The 19962-nt window shown below is 41.6% G+C and overlaps 2 protein-coding genes across 2 annotated transcripts; both read right to left on the bottom strand.

Moving 5' to 3' along the window:
- Positions 1-6260: 6260 nt before the first annotated feature.
- LOC129339631 (olfactory receptor 10C1-like) lies at positions 6261-7211 on the bottom strand. Its single transcript, XM_054994213.1, has one exon. It carries the CDS (start codon positions 7209-7211, stop codon positions 6261-6263), a length of 951 nt encoding a protein of 316 aa, XP_054850188.1.
- Positions 7212-16527: 9316 nt separating this feature from the next.
- On the bottom strand, positions 16528-17469 carry LOC129339630 (olfactory receptor 2D3-like). The gene has a single exon (XM_054994211.1). The coding sequence runs from the start codon at positions 17467-17469 to the stop codon at positions 16528-16530; it is 942 nt and encodes a 313-aa protein (XP_054850186.1).
- Between the last annotated feature and the right edge of the window lie 2493 nt (positions 17470-19962).

Genomic DNA, 19962 nt, shown 5'->3' with positions numbered 1-19962 from the left:
GGCGCAATGCAATGAATAAATAACAATACTGTTATAAGCATATCAAATCACATAAACAAACAATGTGCAATAAACAGCTCAAAATTGGCCAATACAGAAATATCCAATGGTGCAATCAAGTTCATATCAGAGTTCAAAGCAGAGATGAAACATAGACAGCAAACCAGAGAAGCCATGAGGACCCCTCGTTCCTGTTCAAGGTAAGTTCATTTAAGGCCAGTTAAGAGAGGTGTGACAGACTGCCGCTGATGTTTGTAACAGCGGCAGCAGTGAAATTCTTATGCATTTGCAGTTCTCAGAGAAGTTTGGTGAGGAGGTCTGTTGGCCCCTGATGCAGTCTGGAAACAAGCGTTGTTGATGACTGGTTCCTTGTCGGGTCTCGGTCCTGCAGAGTTTTCCATCTCCTTGTTCCACCTGTTGAAAGAAAATGAGAAGAGTACATCTATCTAAGAACCGATGTAAACTTGTCCACAGCTGCAGGGTATACTGTATACTCCTGCAGAGGTGAGGGGGTCTCTACTGTCTTTTGCTGAACGTAGCATCTGTTGTATTTTTCTGGTGGGTCTGAATACTGTTTGTAAGCTGTACTTTTTCATAAGCTTGCCCATCTGATCAGTGATTCCTTTGATATATGGCAAAAACACTTTTCCTGTGGGAGACTGTTTTTCCTTAGTTGTTTGATTTATCCTTGGTTTACTCGCTCTTCTGATTTCATTTCTGGAGCAGCCATTTGCTTGAAGTGCGTGGTTTAGATGATTAATTTTCTCGTTGAGAAAGTGCGGTTCACATATCTGTCTTGCACGGTCTACTAATGTTTTTATTATGCCTCTTTTCTGTCGAGGGTGGTGATTGGACTTTTTGTGTAAGTACCGATCCATGTGAGTTGGTTTCCTGTAGACCTTGTGACCTAACTGAAAGTTTGCTTTGTGGATGACCAAGGTATCTAGAAATGGAAGTGTACCCTCGGTTTCTTTCTCCATGGTGAATTGTATGTTCAGGTGGATATTGTTGAGGTGGTTTAAAAACTCCATCAATTCTTCCTCACCATGGCTCCAAATGATAAAGGTGTCATCCACGAACTGGAACCAGACTGTAGGGACCACAAAGCGTAGCATCCAGACAAGAATAAAAGAACATGAAAGACACTGCAGACTTGGCCATCCTGAAAAATCAGCAGTGGCTGAACATAGCCTAACTCAAACAGGACACAGTATCCAATTCCAGGACACTAAAATACTTGACAACACTTCCAACTACTTTGTCAGACTGCACAGGGAAGCCATTGAAATTCATAAGCATAAGCACAATTTCAACAGGAAATAAGAGACTTTAAGAATGAATAGAGCATGGTTTCCAGTCCTGAAAAACACCAGGCTAACAAAACACTCTATACCCGACAATAGCCCTGCAGAGAAGATTAGCACATCAAGCACCAATCCATATGCAAAAGAACCTCCTCAGGATACAGTGAAGCCTCCCTCCATTAGCATTCCACACCCTGAGAAACTCTTACAGGATGACTCAGCTCAACCCCACCCCTCCTGAGTAGATATAAATGACCTGCCAACATCTTTTCCACACTGTGACACTGAGAGATCTCTGTCTTTTGGTGCTACACCTCTGAAGATGCCAGCCACAGCTGCTGGCGAAACGTCAGGAACTACAATGCCAAGACCACGGCTATACAGCCCGGAAAATCCACAACAACCATAACGTACTTTATTCCTCCATCCTGTCTAAAAAACAATGCACTTAACACCCTGGGGCAACCCCTTTCTTCCCAGCTTGGTCTGTCATTAAGAATTAGAACTGACTCTTAAAAGGAGATTCTGCATCCTCTCCACTAGAAATTTGGAAGAGAGAATAGAATCATGTGATTCACATCCCGAGCTTAGTGAAGAGAAGGAAGATAACCCAGAAATATGTTCCTCGTGAAAAGAAACCAACAGAACTAGCAGTGAAATTCTAAGCGGAGTTACTCCAATCTAAATTGATTGATTTCAATGGGCTTAGACTGGAGTAATTGCTTAGGATTTCACTGCAAGTTGACTAGCACAATGTATTCTGAAGCAGAGTTACACTTTTCCAAGTCAGCTAAAGTCAACGGGGCTAGAAGGCTGAAATTTTGCACAGAATTCCAATGTAAATATTCCACTTTCATTTAATCGTGAGCTTGGATGAATAGTCATAGAATCAACACTGCTGTCAGATAGCCATCTAACCTCTGCTTATAAACCTCCAAGGGAGGAGAGCCCAGTCTAGGCTTTTCTTTTCATCTACAAATTCCACTGAGCTCCCCCCGCCCCACCTCGGCAATTTGTCCTCACAAGGATGAAGATATGGGTTCTAGAAACAGCATGCTACATCTATATACTGTATTCTCAGTGCTCCTCCATGGAGACACCAGATGTAAGCATAGAAGAGCCGAAATGTTTCCTCTTCCCTTCTGATAGAGCCGCTAAGCAGTGAATGCACGTCAAGCAAGCCCTTGAGAAAAACTAAAACAAGCTGGTTTCTCTCTCTCTCTCTCACACACACACACACATACCCTTAACAATTGAATTTACAGATCTTACCTTTGTGCTTTTGTCTAACGATCTTCAGCAACTGTAGTGGATCGGTTTCAAACTGCTTTCTAATGCAGCTAGTGGAAAGCCTAAAAAGACATTCAACCATCAGTTAGAAGCCTCCGTTATAAAGTGTCCTTATATCAAGTCAGACTATGTCTGTTTAGCTCAATGTTATCTACTCTCACTGAAGCTTGATCCTCTAGTATGAGAACAAGGAACACCTCAAATTTCCTATCTGTAAAACAGCAGGAATAACAGCTGGATAGGGCAGTCACTTAGACTGCAATCCTACGGACATTTTCCTGAAAAAAATCCCCACTGAATAATTTGGGACAGCCCAGGTGAATGTGATCTTATCAGATCTCAGAAGCTAAGCAGGGTTGGTCTTGGTTAGTCATTGGATGGGAGACCTCCAATGAAGACGAGGGTTGCAGAGGCAGGCAATGGCAAACCACCTCAGTTAGTCTCTTGCCATGAAAACCTCATAAGGGGTATGAACAAATAACTGTCAAGCTGGGTGGATATTAGTCAGTTTTGTAATGCAAAATTATGCAGGGAGGGGAATGTAGAATATTGTTGGCCATTGACTTTCCTACAAAGACACATCACTATAACAATCTGAATACCACTGAATCAGGCCACAGCTCCAATAAGTCCCAAGGTGTCGACTCTCAGTGGCAGTAGATCTCCAGACAAAGTTCTATCACTACCAGTTAACCTTCCAGAGGAGATGCCATGTACAGGCAAAGCAAGTTCAGTGAGTAACCTAGCCCAATTTACTGGAGGAAACAACTTTCCATATAAAACTTAAACCCATTTTGAAAAAGCTGCCTGTGGCAGCTTCTCAGTACCTTAGCTCCTAGTGGTTTCTTCCCCCAGTAGGAGAGAAGGAAGAGTTTAGAATCCTTTGGCTATAAAATGGAAGGACGTATCCTCCTGCATAAATTAGAATCTTTAGGACACATGCACCACAGCATACACAGATTATAGACACTGCTGGGTGGAAGCATGCTGTGTAACTTGCTGCTGATGCAGATCAGAGTATCAGGAAGGAGAAGGACAGATATTGTTGCCATTGCCCATCTTTCCCAAAGAGGTCCTCCTGAACTGCAGGACTGACAGAAGCGGCCTTATCTTGGGTAAGACAAATGGCTCATCTAGCCCAGCTCCACTCTCTACCTTGACTGGAAACAGCATTCCTTGCTTCAAGCAGGAAAGGGAAAGGCCAAGGATCCATTACAGACAAGCAAAGCACGTCCCAAATTCCAATTCCTAAGCTACATTGAGAATTCTTCTCCAGCCAATGCTGGAGAATAGAAGCGGACATACCTCGGCTTCTTCAGCTTCCTAAGTATTCTCAGCATTAGGAAAAGGACAGCCCGGTGATGATTATTTTCCACATGATGTCAAATGTTTCTGTTTTCAAGATGATAATATAGACTGTCAACATTCAATCCCTTTGAAATGTTCCTCTCCGTTGAGAGTTCGTTTGTTATTTCAGCCTCTTGGGTCTGGAGCCTTTGATTTAACAAGATGGGAGGGGGAGTTTCTTTAAACTTTTCAACAAAGACATTTTTCTACATCTCTATTTGAGGTCAAAAAAATGTATTGTATATGATCCATTTTGTCAGATCTCTGAAGCTAAACTGGCTGTCCCTGGTGATGAGTGCTTGGTTGGAAAACCACCTAGGAAGACCAGGGGGGCTGTGCAGAGGAATGCAAAGGAAAACCACCTCAGACAGTCTACTGAATTGTAACTCCCATGAGCTGGAACTACATTGAGGATCCGTCTCCTAACATCATTTCAGCTCTTTCAACATAATCTTTTCTCTTTTCTCTCCCACCTACCCCAATATTTTGTACCAACATCTAGCCTGAGGAAATAAGGAAGTAAAACATTTGAGCGTGTTCCTGGGTGATTGGTCCTAATAAAAAGGTTGCATGCTACAGATGTTTTTGGATTTTTCCTGTGGTTCGACTGACAATTTAAAAATGCCACATTCAGACGTGAAAGAAATGGATTCAGTATCTGAAGGAGGAGGGACTTCTTAGCTGTCTTGGTTCGTGAGGGCTTCAACAAGTAGATGTCACTATCACACTTGTGCACAAGTAAGACAATTACACAATCCCTGCTTCCATTTTAAGCCTTTATTATTGAGACATAATTATTCAGCATTCTTAATATTAGGTCAATCAACAACAACAAAAAACCCCTTCCATTATAGCAACATAAACCATTAAAGGAGACCAATTAAATGAGTCCATGAAAGTATCTTACCCAACGATAAGCAGGTCACACTCAGGAACCGTTTCTAGGAAGGTGCAACAGATCACTTCAGCTTCTCATACTTACAGAGTTTAGAATCATCTCCTAACAATAACGAACTGTCACACTTCAAAAGGGCTCGCATTCTTTTTTAACAAATTTTAACAAATGGCACACAAGGTTGTCTATATTTGAAACATCTTCTTAAAACATATAAGAATTGCTAGGTCATTCTTGCTATATATTATTTCAAAAAATTGTCTATGTAAAATTAGTGACTACAAGTTTCTGATACAGGTAAATATCTTTGGGACCTCAACCAATACACCCATCATTGAATTACGTCTCCATTCTGTGAAGTTAGACATTCCCGTCATTTTGAGATGTTCTTTGTGCCTAGGTGTCAACACATAGTATTTATTGACGTGGGTTGGATGACTCTTGTAATCTATACAAGGCCATATGACTGTGTTACTCAAGTCTCTTGCTCCTCTCCAAGGCTGCTTTCTTCTAGTCTCAAGACACCCTTCTTGACATGTCTAGGTGTAGGGCCAAGCTAGCAGCATTTGTGTGTGCAAAGACATCTATCATTTTCTTGGTCAAATCCTGCAACACTTTGCCTATATTTCTAGGTATAACCGTGACAACCTGCTACTTGAGATTCTTTGAAGTCGATGCCAGTGACTCCATTGGGGCCGTCTGTACGCAAAATATGGGCTTCATCATCAACCCCAAAACCTTCAGCAAAGAGGTCTGTCTTGAAGTTAATAAATGAATAGTTCCATTTTGAGCTGCAAGTGAGGGATAGTACTTCATCTTTCTTAAAAGTCTCCCTCTCAGTTCTAGGCTATACTTCTTCCTATGGTGCTGGTTTTCTGTTTTTCTGAGAGGTAAAGATTCCATATAAATTGCATCTTTCCCCTCCCCCCTCCTCCAGACACACACAACATGAATAGGTTATTCAATAATCTCAGAACTCTGCCACTTCTGTTGCAGCATATTCTGCTGTAAGAAGGAACTCGTGTTCGAATTATTTCAATTTACTTGTTCAGTTTCAGCTATTCTCAAGGTCTCCTGGAATGTTTCACGGACATCCCATCACAGTAGAAGCCAAGGCAGGCCAGCAGACTCAGCGGTTCCACAGCTTAGCTGAAGAGCTGAGCAAAAGGTTATGAATTTCAAAGTCATCTCAACACTTGATTAGGCTGAGAGAAAGACTGCCATACCCAGTCAACATCTGCAATCTGCAATCTTTTGACTTCCTTTGAACTATTCAATACTAACAGCGCAAACCAAAACTTATCTCCAATGTAAGCCCATGGACATCAATGGGCTTATACTGGAGTAACTCTGCTTGGGATTGCATTGTAAAGAACCTCATTTACAGTATTCAAGCTTGCCACTTTTGTACCCTCAGACTACTGTCAGCATTCATCTTTTCTCTGAAAGCGCCATTTTCGTAGCACTTTGGCCATTGCCGCATGGACATCCTTGTTCCGCAGAGTGTATATGATAGGGTTCAGAAGAGGGGTGACCACAAGATAAAACACAGCAGCCTGCTTGTCATCACCAGGAGCTGCACTTATCCGTGGTGCAATATAGACAAAAGTGGCACTGCCGTAAAACATGGTGACCACTGCTAGATGGGAGCTACATGTAGAGAATGCCTTGCGCAATGCACTAACTGACTGCTTTTGGAACAAAGACAACAGAATGAGTCCGTAGGAAGTCAAGATAACCGAAACAGGACAAAGCACAACAATTGCTGCAAATACAAAAATGAGGATTTCTGTAATATGGGAATCATCGCATGCAAGTTTCAACACCATCGGCATTTCACAGATAAAATGTTTGACGCAGCATGGGCCACAGAACGGGTGGCTAAAGGTCAGGCTCACACATATGACTCCACCACAAAGCCCACTTATCCAGCAGGCTGAGGCAAGCTGGACCTGGTACCTTCTTCCCATGGCAGTGATGTACACGAAGGGATGGCAGATGGCTAAGTAACGGTCATAGGCCATGACGCCCAGCAGAAGTGCTTCAGCAGTTGCCATGGCCAAAGCTGTGTACATCTGCAACGCACAACGGATTAAAGATAATTCTGCATGACCCACTAGAAGGTGCGCAAGTATCTGGGGGATGGTGCTGTTGACATAACAGATCTCCACACTTGAGAGTTGTGTAAGGAAGAAGTACATAGGTGTGTGCAGTTGGGAGTCCGTCTGTACCAATAAGATGATGCCTGCATTCCCCACAAGGGTAAATATATAGACGAGGAGAATGACCACAAAGAGTAGAATCTGTGTCTGGTGGTCATTGGAGAGTCCCTCCAAGATGAAATCTGTACTAATATTGAAATTATGAGTACCCATCGAGGCGTCTTCCTGCAGAGAATGAGAAACATTGAAAGATTGAGGAGAGCCAGTTTGGTGTAGTGGTTAAGAGTGGCAGGCCTGTAATCCGGAGAACCAGTTTTGATTCCCCACTCCTCCACTTGAAGCCAGCTGGGTGATCTTGGGTCAGTCACAGCTCTTTCAGAGCTCTCTCAGCCTCGTCCACTTTGAAGGGTGATTGTTGTGGGGATAATTATAACATACTTTGTAAACCACTCTGAGTGGGCGTTAAATTGTCCTGAAGGGTGGTATATAAATTGAACATTATTATTAGTAGTATGCAACTACCCTAAAGAAACTACCCTGGACTTTGCTTCCCTAAGGCTTATGTGAACGCTAATCAGACCAGTTAACTAGGATTGCCAACCAATGGTGGACCCTGGAGACAGCAAAATTTGGGAACTGGGGAGACCTCAGTTATAGAATCCACCCTCCAAGGCAGCCATTTTCTCCAGGGGATCTCTGTAGTCAGGACATGCGTTGTAATTCCGAGCCTCACCTGGAGGTTAGCAACCCTACTTAAGTAAACATCATGATCTCGTCCAAATAGCATAATCTCTTTCTTCTTCCTCCTCCAAAGTTCTTTTACTTCAAAGTATCTCTTATGTGTGTTCATAAGAGAGCTCATGAGAGAGGTACAAAGTGTTCACAATGGTAACTTATATACAAAATATGTAAAATACACAGCGGTTATAATTTTACATGCGAGAGATATAAGCAAGAATTTTGAATGAAAGACAGTTTGGTGTAGACTGTACACTGTAGATGTTAAGAGCAGTGGGACTAATCTGGTTTGATTCTCGACTTCTCTACTGAAGCCATCTGGGTAACCATGGGTCAATCACCAGAGCTCTCTCAGCCCCACTCACTTCACAGGGAGATTGTTGTGGGGATAATAATAACATACTTTGTAAACTGCTCTTAGAGTGGGTATTAAGTTGTCCTGAAGAGTGGTATATAAATTGAATGTTGTTTTTAATATAGGTAATGATTCTGTAAGCAGTGCTTCAACACTAGATTCAGATAATGCAAATGTGTTAATGTTATTTTTTAAAGAAAACTCATATAACTCAGGACCTAACATTTGCCCTCACACTTCGTGAAGGGGTCCTGACCAACAATTAAGGAAATATTTTTTCCCTCTTAGGGGTTTGGTGTTGTCAGTGAATGCTTAATATAAATTATATAAATAGAATGTTCAGAAGTGAGACTTGTGAGTAAAATTACATTGAATATTCAGCTTAGTTGCCAATATTAATAATTTAGGAAAAACTGGAACTTGTTTGTGTAAAAAGTTAAGTGTTGGTGAAAAAAATCTTTGTAAATTATATTTAAATAGTCTATTATTCCATGTATTGACAGTTCTTTTTATCAGAAAACCTTTTGGGGGTGGGGGAATCCAATGATTTTAACAACAACAAAAAAGAATCTACATGAACTATTCATCTTTGAGTCAGATGGTCTAAGAACAGGGGCGAGGAGGAGGAGGAGGAGGAGGAGAAGGGTGCACATTGGCATTTTTTAAAATCTGAGTCACACCACTGAAAATGCAACCTTCTTTGGTCTCCTTAAAAATAACTGAGACCTGTCAGATAGTTTCTACCATTGTTGTTAACACTACTGGTGGGGAGATGTGATGTATATGAGGACACACATCCGAAGTAAAGTGCATGTGTCTGTGTTAATTTTGTTACATACCTGAGGTTTGTGAATAAGTAGAGCTGTACCTTATTCCTCCGTCCTTTCTAAAAAACACTGCTCTTGACTCCGTGGGACACTCACTTTCTTCCCAGCTTGGTCTGTCACTAAGAATTAAAACTGACTCTTAAAAGGAGATTCCGCAACCTCTCTGCTAGAAATTTGGAAAAGAGAATAGATTCATGAAATTCACATCCTAAGCTTGGAGAAGAGAGGGAAGATAACCCAAAATGTGTTCCTCATCTAGAGAACCCAATGGACCTGAGGACCAAGTGGATTGACAGGCCAATCCTAAGCAAACTTATACTTTTCCAAGTCATTTAAAGTCAATGGGGCTAGAAAGAAATAATTTTGCATAGGATTCCAATGTAAGTAATCTGAGTTGAATGAGTTTTTCGCAACTCATCAAAGACTTGAGGTCAGCATAGTGTACGTGTGAGTGAGTGTGGGCGCATTATCCTGAATTACAAGCAAAGATAGGAAGGTGCCAGTTTCATCAGGGACATCGAAACATGGAGCAGGAAGGTATCGTAAGGGTCATCTAGCCCAACCCCTGCATAAAGCATGAAATTCACAGTTTCCTCCCTGCTACTTCCCCAATGACCTCTGCTCTATGCCCAGAGGAAGGTACAAAACCTCCAGGATTCCTCGGCCAATCTGGCCTGGAGGGAGATTCCTTCCTGTTCCCAATGTGGTGTTCGGCATTACACTGGACATATGAGAAAGGGCGACGAGAGCCTAGCACCGGCTTCTCCCTTCCTGCCTTCCCTCTCATGCTCTGTCTAAATTCATACTGAGTCATAGAGTCAACATTGCTTTCAGATAGACATCTGACCTCTGCTTAAAAACCTCTAAAGAAGGAGACCCCACTCTAGGCTTTTTTTTTTGTCTCCAAATCCCTCTCTCCCCACTGCTTTTGTCTTCACAAGGATGAAGATATGGGTTCTAGAAACAACATGCAACATTTATAAACTGTATTCTCAGTGTCCCTCCATGGACAGATCAGATGCATGCACTGAAGCGCTGAAACGTTTACTCTTCCCCTCTGACAGAGCAGCTAAGCAGTGAATCCACTTCAAGCAAGCCCTTGACAAAAACTAAAACAAGTTGATTTCTCAAAAAATAAAACCCCTTCATAACAGGACTTTCCGTGCTTCTGTCCGATGATCTTCAACAGCTGTGGTGGATGAGTTTCAAATGGCTTTCTAATGCAACAAATGGAAACCCTAAAAAGGAATTCACCCATCAGTCAGAAGCTTCACGTATAAAGCTTCCTTATATCAGGTCATAGCTCAGCATTATCTCCTCTCACTGAAGTTTGATCCTCTGCTATGAGAACAAGGAACAACTCGAATTCCCTATCTGTAAAACAGCAGGAACAACAGCTGGGGAGGGCAGTCATTCCGACTGGAATCCTGAGGACACTTTCCTGGGAGAAATCACCACAGAATACCTTGGGACTTACTTCTGAGTAGGCCTGCTTAGGAATGCCCCCTCCATTACTTCAAGAGCAATCCTAAGCAGGGGCACCTCAGAGTCCTACTCAGCTCTATCCAATGGGGCTTACTCCTAGGAAAGGGTTCTTAGGGTTGCCCTATCCATTGCTCAGCATAACCTGCCTCACAGGGTTGTCACTAGGATAAAACAGAGAAGATTCTCCTGCATAAATTAAAATCTTTAGGACATATACGCCACAGCATACACAGATCATAGACATTGCTGGGTGGAAGCACGCTGTTTAACTTGCTGCTGATGCAGATCAGAGTCTCAGTAAGGGGGAGGACAGATATTGTTCCCATTGCCCATCTTTCCCAAAGTGGTCCTGGTCTGGACTGTAAAATTGGGAGAGAAGCGGCTTTATGCTGAGTCAGACAAACAGTTCATCTAGCCCAGCTGCATCTCTACTTTGACCGGAAACAACAGGAAATGGAAATGCCAAGGATCCTTTACAAGCACACAAAGCATGTCCTAAATTCCAGTTCCTAAGCTACTTCAAGAGGCTATTCTGCAGCCAATGTTTAAAGCCTTCTAAAAACAGAACCAAACACACCTTGGCTTGTTCAGCGTCCTAAGTTGGTATTCTCAGTCTCAGCATTAGGAAAAGGATAGCAGGTTGATGATTTTTTCCATGTGATGTCAAATGTTTCTGGATTCAGGAAGATAATAAAGACAGTCTACCTTCTCCGTAAGGGCTGCTTCAATCCCTTTGGAATGTTCTTCTCAGTCACTGAGCATTTGTTTGTTACTTCAGCCTCTTGAGGTCTTCAATGTAACAAAATGGGCTAGGGAGGTTCTTTAAGCTTACCAACACAGAAATTGCCTAACATCCTGTATATCCCTTATTGAGATTATATAGAGGTCATAAAATGCATAGCTTATGGTGGAACTTGCCATGAGGGTCAGCCATGGTTAATACTTGGGTGGGAGATCACCTTTGAAGACCAGGGTTGCAATGCAGTGGAAGGCAACAGAAAACCACTTCTGTTAATCTCTTGCCTTGAAGACTCAATGAGCTGAAACTTTATGTAGTCACTGTGTGTCACCTGTGACTTGATGGTACATCATCATCATCATCATCATCTATTAATAGCCAAGTGGCCCAGATCTGAGGATACTTAAATCCAGAGATAGGACCCATGAATGAGCAAGACAGATCTTCCTACACACTTGAAAAATATCCCTGGATTAAAATCTAAAACCAAAAACAAACTATGGGGAGAGGTTAAAAACATTATAAAAGGAGCTACTGTAGCTTTAACCAGATGCCTCAGTGGCTGTTATTAGGTAACCATAACACTTTGGCCAGTATTCCAGGCTTGGTTAAAAGGCAGACGGAGGGGGCAGGGCCCTTTTCCAGGGCTGTTTTGGCATTTGATAGAGAATTATTGGGACCAGATCCAGAAATCTTGAAAAGTTGAGGGATGGGTTGTGCAAAGCAATTTTTTAGAAGTAAATTGCTACTTGAAGCCACTTTCAAAGACCATCTGGAGGAAGATGGAACAGGAGGGATTATGTCAGAGTGGTCAGGGCATGAACATGTTCTTCCTTTCAGTCCCCCACAGAGTCTGAACGCTGGTTTGGAGAAATAAGATTGTGCTTCCAAATCAGGGGTGCCAGATCTCCCAGAGGCCAAACCATGGGTGGGGGCAGTACCACCAGTCATGCTAGAAAATGATGTCATTTTCTGGTGCAACATGAAAGCTATGGATGTTTGGGAAGCTACTTAGTATTGGGGGTGATTTTTAGCCAATCACCTCCCACCTCCACCCCAGTGCAACCCATAGCTTCTGTGTTGCATTGCTTGGTATCATTTTCTGGCACGATGCCGAAGAGCACATGTACTTCACACATGTGCCTTCTCACTATCTAGGTGAGCAGATGTGGGGAATGTGTTGAACGCATAGGGACTTCTTAGACCAGGCCAGCAGTACAGGCCCAGGAGGGAATGGGTGTAAATTACTTGAGATAAGAGTGCTATTTTGACTGTCTCACAGTTGTAAGCATTTCCCTCTAAACGATGAATTCTCAGGTTTATCTCAAGACATTGTAGCACTGTTTCTTTGAAGTTTTATTTTAAAAGAGAAGATTTTATGAAGATGAGATGTTATCCCCCACCCAACATGAAATGGTCGAGTCCTAGATTTGCCAGGCCTGCCACAGGCAAGACTCATGCCTGTCACCGCTCTATGCTGCAGTGGAAGAAAAATAAACCCCCAAAAACGAGATGTTACCGAAGTCACTACAATAGAATTTCTGGGTATTCCTAAAGCTATTCATTGTCACTTCCAGGTGGAGTGATGTCAGTGATGCTGCTGATATCACAAGCATGTACCCTTCCCACTGCCCGCGTCACTCCAACGAGTCAGCCAGACAACCCCATACAGTCTGTCCAGCTCCCTCAGGAGTTTTCCAGCTTTCTTTCCTCTCTTTCTGCTATATGAAGGAAATTGGGTTGAGTTTATTTTATTTTTTAAATTCAGTTATGCCAGTAGATGCAGTTTGGCTGCGAGTGCAAACTGAGAGACTCTGTAAGACACATGATAACTATCTGTGTCAGATAACAAGAACACTATCTTCTCCATTTCAGAGTATGTGTTTGTGGCTGGTAGGATTCTGGCCTAGAATTTAGCTCTGGGCACACTGTATAATGGACAGTAAAGTAGGTAGTGGAGAAGGTTCTCCACTGTAGAAAGAGTTTTATACAGCCTCCATCGCATCAGCTAGCTCACACCTGGCAAAATTGTTTAATGTGGTTCGGTCATTGGTCTCCTTGCCAGAGGGAGGCCGTCAAATTTTGAATTCGGATATTAGCTGTGAGTCTTTTGGGAGCTTTTTTGCTGATAAAATCTTGTTTCTCCACCATGACTTGCCAGCCACAGTTGATTCAGTGAATGAGCTGGAGAACCCTTTGCCATCTTCAGGGCCAATATTTGATCATTTCAGTCCACTCTTTGTGGAGGAGATTGACAGGACCTGCAAGACAGAGTTGTTCCACCAGGCGTATGGCTGAGGCTGGGCCTCTGCCGGCCTGAAAAAATGCAGTGTATAAAATCTTAACCCTCCCTGTGAAGGCTGTTCACCATCCTGTTTTAAATGTGTATTAATAGAAATACACTGCTGTTTTAATGATGTTTTAACATAGATGATTTTTTATTATATTTTAATATGTTGTTATCCGCCCTGAGCCCGCTTACAGGGAGGGCGGAGTAGAAATTTGAAATAAACAAAATAAAATAAATAATAGATGATCCACAAATGCAGCTGCAGTGTTCCATAGGGATGTGAGAATAACACTCTAATTCAGTCATGCACTTACAGACCTTCAATATTTCAGATTCAGTCAACCAACTACAGCACAAGCGTTGGAACTTCCAGTGGACAGAATGGCTCCATACTTCATCAATGTTCTATTGAGAGAACAAGGAGGCCCCCGTTTTAATTCTTATCATTTTTTGTTCCATAATCAATATCTCTTTATATGGTAGACATTGTTCTTCATTGTAGATAGCTCTCGGATCGATCACTTCAAATGGTACCACCCAAGAGGGGATACCTTCACCCAGATATTTTTTAGATTTTTTCCAGATTGTGAAGTGGCTCCTTCTGATATAATGATGCAAAAACATAAAATCAGCTTTTATTTTATCCTGCCACAAGTAGGCATGCCATCCAAACAACTTCTTATAACCTTCTAATGTTAAGAGCTTGCGATCTTTCAGTGACATCCACTCTTTTAACTAAACTAAACATATTGCTTCATGATATAGTCTAATATTCGGCAACTGCAGTCCACCTTGTTCTTTAGCGTCACACAAGACTTTCATTTTTACTCGTGGTTTCTTGCCTGCCCACACAAAGTCAGAGATCTTCCTCTGCCATTTTTCAAATTGTTTAGTGTCTCTAATAATTGGAATTGTTTGTAATAGAAACATGATCCGTGGTAACACGTTCATCTTAACTGCCGCTATTCTTCCCAGCCGTGACAAATTTAATTTGTTCCATTTAATCATGTCTCTATCAATCTGTTGCCATAGCTTTTCATAGTTATTCTTGAATAAATCGATATTCTTCGCAGTTAACTCAATTCCAAGATATTTAACTTTGTGTTACTTCACAATCAGTAATTTCCATTAATTCTTGCTGCTTTTGTTTAGTCATATTCTTGCATAGTATCTTTGATTTCTTCTTATTAACATAAAATCCAGCCAGATCTCCGAACTCTTTTATCTTATCAAGCAACTTCGGCATGTTTTGTTATCTTCTTGTTATGGATGGTTCCAATATAGACAGATTAGAGACCTTTATAATTCGGATTGTTCAAAAGAAGGAATTAAATGGGAAAACTCAGAGTTGGAACAGACTATACTACAAGAAAGTAAAAAGAAGATATCTAAAATTTATAAAATACATTTGAAGTGGTATACAGAGGATGAGATGGTCAAAGTACAGATGGTGAAGTGGGCAATTAATTGTCACAAAGAAATAACAATGGAATCATGGGAACATTTATGGAAAACTACACTGAAGATTTCAACTTGTACCAGTATCAAAGAGAATGTTTATAAAATGATCTATAGATGGTATTTAACGCCTAAGAAAATTGTGCTTGGAAATGCAAATATGTCAGATAAATGCTGGAAATGTAAAAAGCATGAAGGATCATTGTATCATATGTGGTAGACGTGTGAAATAGCCAGACAGTTCTGGGGAGATATTATAGAAGTAATAAATGAGATATTGCAGATTCAAATAAAGAAGAACCCAGAACTATTGCTACTGAATTTAAGTATGGAAGATGTTCCTATGCAATACTGAACACTACTATTTTACATGATGACGGCAGCAAGACTTTTATATGTGCAGAAATGGAAGGTGCAATAAATACCAACTATTGAAGATTGGATGCATAAATTGCTGTACATGGCGGAAATGGATAAAATGACAAGAAAGTTGAGGGATCAGAATTTAGCAGAATTCTTTACGGATTGGGGAAGACTGAAAACATATTTAGAAAAGAAGTGGGATGTGAAAGGGGAATTATGGCAATTTGAAAATTATTAGAATGGTTTTTTTATTAGAAGAGACAGAATCTTTACCATATGAAGTGAAGTATTAGCTAACTGTTAGCCTAAATGTAAGTGGATTTGGAGTTAATAGATATTGGTAGAAATATTAAAGTAGATATTTTATTTAATTATTAGCTTAAATTTAAACATATTTGAATAGAAAGTAATAGATAATAGATTTTAAGTTAATAATAACAATACTGAAGTTAACAGATAGGGCTTAGTTGAACAAAGTAGTATGTAAACATGATATAATGAGCTACAGAAAAAGGGGATAGATTAGGAATAGATTAAGATATAGGGTTGGAAAGCTGTTGGAAGTCCTGAAAAAGGGGGGGAGGGAAAGGGTGGGGGAAAATGATAATGAGATGTTATTTGAAAGTTGTATGTATTAATATTCTCACCTAATATTTTTTTTAAAAAAAAGAGAGAGAAAGAGAACAAGGAGGCCCAAGTTCTTCTCCAGGCTCAGCCACGAAGCTCACTGGCTATGCCTGGGAGTTATTTTTCTTAACCCAAACAACCACACACTGTGATTGAGAGTATTAAAAAAAGGAAGGAATAACGTTTTTGCTACTCTCATATCCTTAAAGGAAGGCTTGGACGACGAGGACGACGAAGACAACAACAACAACTGTGCTTATATACCGTTTTTCTACACAGATTAATGCCTCACCCAGAGTGGTGAACAAGTTAGTGTTATTATTATCCCCACAATACAGCTGAGGAGCTGGCACTGAGATGAGTGGCTTACCCAAGGCCACCTGCAGAGCTCATGGCAGTAGTGGGATTCGAACTAGTAGAGTGCTGATTTGCAGCTGAACCATTTAACCACTGTGCAACAGTAGCACAATAATGATTTTTAAATATAGTCTGGCTAGCGGTCCTTGATGTTGTTATCTTAAAATACACTGAGTAGACATTTAGGCAGAACAGAGATTGAATCTTTATTGTAAACACAGTATTCAAGACCTTTATTCACAATAGTTATAATTTCAACTGGTAACACTTCAAACCAGTGGTAACATTCATCATTTCTTAGCAAAGCCCAGTCTTTGCAGCACCTTGGCCAGTGCCTCGTGGACATCTTTGTTACGCAGAGTGTAAATGATCGGGTTTAGAAGGGGGGTGACCACAACATAAAATACTGCTATTTCCTTGTCAGTATCAGGAGATCGCCCCGACTGGGGTATAATATAGGTAAACGTGGCTCCACCATAGAACATGATGACCACTACTAAATGGGAGCCACATGTAGAGAAGGCCTTGCGCAGTCCAGCAGCTGATCGCATTTGGAACATGGAAAGCAAAATGAGCCCATAGGAGATCAAGATAATGGAAAAGGGTACCAGGAGTACCATTCCTGCAAAGAGAAAAATGATGAACTCTGTGGTGTGGGTGTCATCACATGCTAGTTTCAACACCATTGGTATCTCACAGATAAAGTGGTTGATGCAGCAGGGACGACAGAAGGGGTGGCTAAAGGTGATGATGACGCATACTGCAGCAACAAAAAAACCACCTACCCAGGAGGCTGAAGCCAACTGTAACTGACGCCATCTTCCCATGGCAGTGGTATAGATCAGGGGATGGCAGATGGCTAAGAAACGATCGTAGGCCATGACCCCCAGCAGAAATGCTTCAGCAGAACCCAGAGACAAAGCTGCATACATCTGTAATGCACAGCGGATTAAGGACAATCCTGCATGACCAATTAGAAGATGAGCCAAAATCTGAGGTATGGTACTGGTAACATAACAAATTTCCACGCTCGAGAGGTGTGTGAGGAAGAAATACATGGGTGTGTGGAGGTGAGAGTCCATCTGTACTAGCATGATGATTCCAAGATTCCCCACAAGGGTAAATGAGTAGGTGAGGAGGATCAGTACAAAGAGCAAAATCTGTGTCTCTCGGTCATTGGAGAGTCCCACCAAGATGAATTCAGTCGTCGAGGTGAAGTTGTCAGCTCCCATTCAGAGCCTCTCCTGCAAAGACAAAGAGAGAAATATTATGAAATTGCAGTTTTTAGCATGTAACACTTTTCCAATGGATTGCAACTTCTCCTGTTGTATCACTGGTGACAACCATTGCAGGTTTCTTGAAGAAATCTTCTAAGAAGAACCCATGCCTGTGGACTCTTCCTCTTAGACTGGAGGGTGTGTCTAGATGGGGAAAATCTCCTAACAGTCAATAGTCATTCTGAGCCGTTAGCATAACAAAAGAACGATCAGCTTCCATAAGTGTGCGGCTATTTTCTCCAGCAGTTATTGACTTTTAGCAGCATCCTAATGGTACCCTGAGGCCAAAATCCCCATTTCCAAACACACCTATGCTAGCAGTTGTGGGATAAGAATCAGGAGGAATAATCAGGGAACGACCTTTGCAGATCAGAAGCTCTTTAGAGATTAAAAAATCTTCTGCTAACGGCAACATGCTTTCTTTTCAACCAAACGTGTTGAGACTTTGAAACCATAATGTACAAGAAGAGATTCACTGTTCTGAGTCATCAGCATACAAAGAAAAGGACCACCTATCAGAACACAAGTTAAAATAAAAGCTATTTTTAAATCCAATGCCCAGACCTGGTACCAAACATGGACACCGTTGTTTTATAACAACAACAACAACATTCAATTTATATACCGCCCTTCAGGACAACTTAACACCCACTCAGAGATGTTTACAAAGTATGCTATTATCCCCACGACATAACATCCTGGGAGGTGGGTGGGGCTGAGAGAGCTCTGAAAGAGCTGTGACTGACCCAAGGTCACTCAGCTGGCTTGTCAACTATAAAACAGCTAACTACAACTCCCATGTGCAAATTGTACTCATGTATAAACCCCACTACCTCACGTTCATGTGACTGGGAATGTTTGGAAAGTAGAATTCCCAAAGAAGGATGAAGCCTTGCGGGTATCTGGAGCGTTTACATTTGAATGTGGCCCCGTGTTACAATCTGCCCATGTGTTGTCTAGTAGTATCAGGTTCTGTGCTTAGCACATAATAACAACAACATTCGATTTATATACGGCCCTTCAGGACAACTTGACGCCCACTCAGAGTGGTTTACAAAATATGTCATTATTATTATCCCCACAACAAAACATCCTGTGAGGTGGGTGGGTCTAAGAGAGCTCCCAGAAGCTGTGACTGACCGAAGGTCACCCAGCTGGCTTCAAGTGGAGGAGTGGGCAATCAAACTCGGTTCTCCAGATTAGAGTCCCACACTCTTAACCACCACACCAAACTGGCTCTCATGACAACATTCATATTTCAGGCAAACCACATTTGATAGCCACAGTTTCATCCTGCAAGTTACAAGAACGTTAATTAAAGTTTGAGTTGAACCTGCAAACATACAAAGTCCTTCTTCATTCCTACAGAGAACACCTGATCCAGAATCAGAGATCTCTCAAAGATCTTGGCACAAAGACACCTGCAGGTACTCTCACAGTACTTAGCAATCTGACACATTTGTCTCTCCAGCTCAGTCTACAAGTAAATATTCGAAATTAGAAGGCACAGGGTTTTTCTTCCTGAAATTTTGGACGAAGATGCCAGAAAGTTCTAAGCTAGTTGGGTGAAGAAGGGGGCATGTGAGTTCCAGAAATCTGTTTTCCTTTGAAGAAATGGAGGGAAATGGTAACCAAATTGATTAGCTAATCCAACTAATTCTATTAATGTAGCCAAAGAAATGAATTAAAAGGGCATAGGATTTCTATCTAAATCCAACTTCCTCTGTGTATGGGCCCATGTGCATTCAAATTTAAAAACAAACACGGAAAGCTCCCACTTTCATCAGACACATGCAGGTTTTTCTTTCTCGAAATCACTCACTCTGAGGTGATTTGGACTCCTGAAAGCTCATTCTGACCTGTACGTGTGATCTTGATTTCTCAACTCCCGCCCCCACCTTCATAACAGGACTTGCAAATCTCACCTTCTGTCCGATGATCTTCAACAGCTGTGGTGGATGAGTTTCAAATGGCTTTCTAATGCAACAAATGGAGACCCTAAAAAGGAATTCGCCCATCAGTCAGAAGCTTCACATATAAAGCTTCCTTATATCAGGTCATAGCTCAGCATTATCTACTCTCACTAAAGTGTGATCCATGTTCCGCTATGAGAAGAAGGAACAACTCGAATTCCCTATCTGTTAAACAGCAGGAACAACAGCTGGGGAGGGCAGTCACTCCGACTGGAATCCTGAGGACACTTTCCTGGGAGAAATCACCACAGAATACCTTGGGACTTACTTCTGAGTAGGCCTGCTTAGGAATGCCCCCTCCATTGCTTCAAGAGCAATCCCAAGCAGGGGCACCTCAGAGTCCTACTCAGCTCTATCCAACGGGGCTTACTCCTAGGAAAGCATTCTTAGGGCTGCACTGTCCATTGCTCAGCAAAACCCACCTCACAGGGTTGTCGTGAGGATAAAACAGAGAAGAAGAGAATGTTGAAAGCTA

Source organism: Eublepharis macularius, chromosome 12 (genome assembly GCF_028583425.1).
Source record: "Eublepharis macularius isolate TG4126 chromosome 12, MPM_Emac_v1.0, whole genome shotgun sequence".
In the NCBI taxonomy this organism is placed as follows: domain Eukaryota; kingdom Metazoa; phylum Chordata; class Lepidosauria; order Squamata; family Eublepharidae; genus Eublepharis; species Eublepharis macularius.
The sequence above is the reverse complement of the archived record's forward strand: the minus strand, read 5'-3'. Positions and strand labels throughout refer to the sequence as shown.

Bases quoted from the DNA above. Each gene is read 5' to 3' on its own strand.
- LOC129339630 (XM_054994211.1), bottom strand. From the start codon at position 17,469: ATGGGAGCTGACAACTTCACCTCGACGACTGAATTCATCTTGGTGGGA.
- LOC129339631 (XM_054994213.1), bottom strand. From the start codon at position 7,211: ATGGGTACTCATAATTTCAATATTAGTACAGATTTCATCTTGGAGGGA.